General features: G+C 46.9%; 1 protein-coding gene across 1 annotated transcript; it reads left to right on the forward strand.

Annotated features, from left to right (window-relative positions):
- The first annotated feature begins 3,228 nt into the window (after positions 1 to 3,228).
- LOC139737319 (probable ATP-dependent RNA helicase DDX43) lies at positions 3,229 to 4,968 on the forward strand. Its single transcript, XM_071647991.1, has 2 exons — positions 3,229 to 3,249; positions 3,958 to 4,968. The coding sequence occupies exons 1-2, from the start codon at positions 3,229 to 3,231 to the stop codon at positions 4,966 to 4,968; spliced, it is 1,032 nt and encodes a 343-aa protein (XP_071504092.1).
- The last annotated feature ends 1,185 nt before the right edge of the window (positions 4,969 to 6,153 follow it).

Here is a 6,153-nt window from a genome sequence, read left to right on the forward strand (position 1 = left end):
ATGTTGTCCTTCCTGCCATACTGCTCGAGGGGGTCAACCTCCGCTAAGGCTCTTGCTTCCTGACCGGTCTCCTCCACGAGTTGCCGTAGCTTCTGTAGCGGCTTCTTAAGTTCGTCCATCGTGGACTTCATTGCGGCAGCTACTGGCGCAGAGACCAACCGCACGATGATTGGTTGGAAAGCAGCCAGGACTTTGGTTATGATTATCGATATCTTATCCTCCTCAACGTCATGCTGACGAGAGCTGACCATCTTCCCTGTCTCATCATGACGAGCTTTGCCCGCGCTCATCGAATAATCCATCTTGATACCGGTAACAGCAGCCATGGCGTACTAGACAGCATCTTCAAGAGCCAGGGATGGTGGATTCTTCCTCTTCATGGAGACCTCGTCATCCAGTAGGTCAAACCGGTTTCCATTTGCCATGACATCACAATGGTAGCTACTGTTACATAATTGTGCTTAGGGAAAGCTTTGGTAGAGCTAGGATTCCCCTGGTGACAGGTGCGTAGACTCTCTCTTGTTGAGTGGTGCACGCAGATCTAATCAGATCTAAGGATGAGAATGGTGCAGTGATAGATGCCGGGAGACAAAGGCAGTGAGGACAATGAAAAGATGCGCTTCGAAATGGAAGGGATGATGCAATCGCAAGTTGTCAAGAGACAGCCGCTGTGGAGATAACAATAAGATGCGCAGATGATCCCTTGCTAGGATAGTGATGATGAAGCTCGAAGAAGTTAATATGATGAAAATATATCCAGGAACGATGAAAAATCGGCGAAAAATCTAAAATGGTGATATGATGTAAAAAATATTATCACAGAGAGGTCCACCTACGAGCAAGTGTTCCGCCAATATGAAACAGCTTCCATTAAACACTCGAATAGACGATTATAGGGGGATCCAAACTTAAGAGCAACAAACACATACGTCTGCACCCACCTGATACCAGGTGAGTCGGTTGGTGAATGATAATGAGTTTTCTTCACACCTTGCTTATCAATAGGCAAAGTCCACTTTCCTCCAACCTTGTAAGCACCTGTTCTACAATGGCTAAGTGCTCTTGATCAGACCTGCCACTGACGATGATACGATGATATCATCTATATACTGTCTACACATTAGAATCCTTACAAGGATGGACTCCATCGTCCTTTTGAAAAGGGCGGGCGCGCTAGCAATACCAAACAGTAGTCTGGCATATTGGAATAACACACAATGAGTGTTAATTGTGGTGTATTCCTGGGCTGTTTGATCCAATTTAGTTCAATCTGGTGGTAGGCGTGTGAAAGGTCAAACTCCATGTATCTCTGCCCCTATCGACAGTATTGGACATTGTTCCAACTTTAACGCCTTGTCGGCCGTGAGTTTGTAATTACCACAAAACCGAACTTGACCGTTTGGCCTTCACTGCAACTATGGGACATACATACTCTGCAAACTGTATGTATTTATCATCACTCAAAGACAGTAATGATGTAAACAGACACAAATTTATGAGATCCAAGAGCCATGTTTAATGTAAGTCTGGCTCTTCTAGAGGTCATATTGGGAAGTCACTGACACAGTTACATCACTGATGTATTTGCATTGCTGATACCTATGCGTGTTTACAGTAGTCTGAGATTCAGACTCCTTATTTTACACAGATATATCTCAAATGTGTGAAAATCATTAATGTACTTTGTAGATCGCCTGATGGTAATGTGTTGTTGGTAGTGAATACTGGATATATATTGAAAGTATGATAAGAAGGCATGTTTAATTATCCGCTCACAACCTCTTGCGGGCTGACCAAATAGTCGCTGATGGTTCTCAGCTACATAGTCGCACACAAACTTTATTTGGAGAGTGGTATATTTTTCTCTCCTCTTCAGCATGGCAGAATTCTGTACCAATGAGAGAAGTAAAAAGTGGTAGTGAATATGATATTCATGTAGGGTTGATGGATCATTGCACAAATAGACTTGATACAACCTATAAATTCCCAACATCGTCAAATAATACAAAATGGTAAAATTTTGTAGCCATCCTCTGCGCATTGATGGAAGGAATCCTGGGTGATCTTTGATCATATAACAACAGCTTTATTTGTGTTGATCTGGCAGTGGTGCAAGACAAAGGTATAATGTAATAGACAGCAGATGGCGCTATTGCACTGTAACTCCCAGTAGTGTATAACTACTAGTACATAATTTACACTACACTGGCGCTGCTCCACTATCATACACATTAGCCATTACACAAATGTTATCATGTTTGATGCTTCTGACAATAATGTTTGCATTTAAAAATAGTAATGAAGATTGAAATATGAATATATTAACGTTGTAAGATCTTAACTCTTAATGTGCCATGGTGTATATCCCCTATGTCCCACATTATTCTGAGACATGCTTCGGAAGACACTCTGTTTTTTAAATCTGTCACAGTCGTTGGCTCATCGATGTGGTTAATGGTGCTAGGAAGGAGACTTGGTGCACCTTTTTTACTCTTGAGCAATCGAAAAAACATTTCCCATAAAGAAGGTTTATCCATCCCAGTCGCACTGGGGCAACCCTTGCTCAGGTAGCAAGATAGGACCTGTGCATATATTGCATTGGGGCTATTTCGCGAGTCAACACACAGTTTATTACTAGTCACCATTCTCCGGATATTGATGTCCATGGCCTCTTTAATACTCTTTGCTCTCCTTTTTGGACTCTTCTCTCTTATCACTGTTTTCCATGATGGGGTTTGTACTACACTGAGCCCTATGTCTCATACTTGTACACGTAGCTATTGAAATGCAAAGACTGTTGCACAATTGCATTTGCAGCCCAGCAAGTGAATGATACATATTCCTACACTCATGGAATTACTTCCTAGAACTATCAGGAGGAGCCCGATAGCCCAGCCTACTGCAGAGCTGCCAACCGTTCCGAAAAATTCGTATTTGTTACGAAAAATCGAAGGGAATACGAAAATACGAAAACGTCCTTAGAAAGTACGAATTCACAGTGGGAAAAAATAATGGGTAAAAAAATGGCAAACCCACGTCGCATGTGCCCTACTCAGCTGGGATATTAATGCAACGCGTACGCACCGTATGTGGAAAGCGCTGAATAGAAAAGTGTGCGCACACGCATATTGCTGCTTGCGTACTGTGTACACCGAACAGAACTTCGCGCGCGTGAATCCCTGCCGCCTACGGACCCTGGATGTCTACATGGATCGCCGTGGTATCCCCATGTGTGGCCGGCTGGGGAGCGTGAGTATACTGCAGTAGCTACACACTGTAGCCAGCTGCCACTACAGTACTCTATTTCGTTTTGAGGCGGGGTAGAAAGTGTTCCGTTGTGCAATGTCTGCTTCTTTTTCTCTTCTTCTTCATCCGCTTGTCCCTTGCCTCCCAAGTACGAAATGATTTTTAGAGTGTTGTGTGTTTTTTTTATAACGTTATTGCATCATTTTCTGCAAGGAAGAGGTGAGTTTCTGTTTGTGTATTGATGTGCACTGCAGTATTGTTGTGTTCACTGCCCCCGCGACCTTACCCCAGGCACGGGTCAGTAAGCACTATGCACCAGCGATGACTCGCTAGTGGCGTGGTTGAGCGGTGGCAACTTATCCACTTATAAAACTTACTAAAATACACTACCTTACTTATACGCTACTATAACAGGATTTACTATATACCTACAATAACTACGGCTTCGCTCACCTCGGTAACCTTGAGGGTCTTGCGTTGCCCTGGGGAGCTGATGACGGACGATTTGGATGAGGATTTTACACAAGGCGTTCAGCACAGTTCCAGTCATCCAGTCAGCTCTTTACTAACCAATCAAGATGCAGGATGGCAGCCCCCCAATTTACATAAATCCCGCCCCGACTGACCCATTAACTAAATAGGGGTGTTCAGCCCTACAGCCAAAAGATAAACCCAATTTACCACTACACTCCCCCCCGTCCTATAAAAGAGGAAACGCTCGGGGGTCTCATCTTTAACGTGGGTTCTCTGTTGGAACTCGCGGTCCCTTTGGAATTCTCCCAAGAGTTTCCAGGGCGCTCGAAACAGGGAGCCAAGATTAGAGAGCTACAGGACGAAAGTGGTGCCAGGATAAAGGTGCAGTCCAGAGACTCAGATGGATACGACACGACTATCGATATCTTCGGCAGTGAAGGGGCGCGGGAGAAAGCCAAACAACTCATCGAGGAGCTCACAGACCCAGACTACTCAGCTCATTTGTCCAGAAACCATGGCTTCAGCAATGGCAGCAGGAATGCAAGCGACTCACAAAACTTCTATGATGAAAAACCGAAAAGGATTGACTGGAAGAACATGAATAAGATGGAAGCAGAGTACCTGAAAGAGAAGTGGAAAAATTACCCAAAGATCATCAAAGATTTCTTCATTGAGCATTCCGACATCAAGTTCATGACAGACCAAGAGGCTGATGCCTTCAGAGAGGTCATTGGGGTCACTACTGTTGATGAGAGTGCCGAGGAACTCAAGAGAGTTATGCCCAAACCTGTGAGAACATTCGAGGAGGCTTTCCAGGAATACCCTGAAATTCTGAGAGAAATATACAAGCAGAAGTTCACCAAACCATCGCCAATACAGAGTCAAGGCTGGCCAGTAGCTCTCCAAGGTCACGACCTCATCGGCATTGCACAGACAGGAAGTGGCAAGACATTAGCATTCCTTCTCCCGGCATTGATACACACAGACCTGCAACCTGTCCCTCGCAAAAAGCGAGGTGGACCAAACGTCCTCGTCCTCTCGCCCACCCGAGAACTTAGCCCAAGAGAGAAGCAGCCCCGGTTCTCAACTTGTAAGAACACCCCGTTCCCTGGTACGCCGGGGCCTACAGGGGTTCCCAGAGGATCGGGCAGCCCGAATTGGACTACACCGCGTGCTCAGGGGAAATCTCCCTGTCAGCGTACCACTAACTATTCAATAATATCCCCCCAAATTATCCAAATCATTTAATCCAAAAATCCTAAGTCCCCACATAATAACTAAGATGTACTCCATACTAGTACTCATATAAATACAAACAGTAATCAAATTGATTTTGAGAGGACCACCCCAAACCTTAACACAACAAAACTCATAGGAGCGCCTCAAACAATGCCCAAAATACCGGGGCTTAACGAACAACTAACAATTTGGTTCCCAATCTGGGTCGGCGAAAGGAAAAGCAGGGACAGATAAGTAGGAGGAAACCGATAGGTAAGGCATATAGGACAATAAGAAAGACCAGTCCCAGAGAACACTCACATTCGGTAAAGCCGATGGGCATTCTCTGTGGCAGCATTACAGATCTGCTCCACAGACTCCCCTCGGATACCAGCAACTACTCTTGCTACCTCACCAAGGTAGCGTGGTGCATTGCATCGAGATGCCGAGGGTGGCTTCAGGTGGGGGGCATCCGTCTCCAGCAGCAACCGTCGGAGGGGAAGATCCCGCAGCGCCTGCTGGGACGGGAGTGACATCCGGGAAGCCATCATGGTGAACCCAAAATGACACTCGGGAAATGCCGCCATCCACTTTTGCACCTGAGTCGCGGAGCCGGTGCAGCAATGCAGGTGAATCCGGGTCTCCGGGGGACAGTGCTTCTGCATGATCTTACGGCACTGCTCGTGAACAGCCTCCCCTTGGGGATCACCCCGACTGCCACGGATATGCAGAACATGCACCTTACCAATGGTCCCGATTCTCAGAATCCGTTCCATCAGACCCAACTGGACGGTCCAACGAGAGTCGGGGACGGAGTAGTCCAACCCCAGTTCGCTGACTCCCACGACTCGGTCATCCCTGAGCAGTTGTTCTAGCTCATAGATGTGCCGCTCGCAGGTCCTGCCAGCGTACTTGGGGTGGATGCCCACTACAACCTTCCACCGGGCGTCCACCGGAAACACTATGCCGGAGAAGTGCTCTGGGTCGCAATAATTAAGGACCCCACCGATCACACTCACCGGCACCTTGGGAGGGCGACCTACCCTCTTCGCCAAGACCGGACCCAGACCCTTCAAATTGAGGGTACGCTCCATCCGATCCAAATGAAAATGGGAGTCAATAACCAAGGGAGGGGGACCGGCCCCCCTGGCCCGTGGTCGGACGGTTCCCCGGGGGGTTCCTACAGCCGGTGCGCTAGCTTCCGCTGTCGCCGGC

This window comes from Diadema antillarum, unplaced genomic scaffold (genome assembly GCF_040938485.1).
Source record: "Diadema antillarum isolate AM-2024a unplaced genomic scaffold, OU_Dant_1.0 seq00000689_RagTag, whole genome shotgun sequence".
Taxonomy (NCBI): domain Eukaryota; kingdom Metazoa; phylum Echinodermata; class Echinoidea; order Diadematoida; family Diadematidae; genus Diadema; species Diadema antillarum.

Coding starts and splice junctions, on each gene's coding strand:
- LOC139737319 (XM_071647991.1), top strand. CDS start 3,229: ATGTGTGGCCGGCTGGGGAGC. Junction 3,250..3,957: donor TGTGTGGCCGGCTGGGGAGC/GTGAGTATACTG, acceptor CCTATAAAAGAG/GAAACGCTCGGGGGTCTCAT.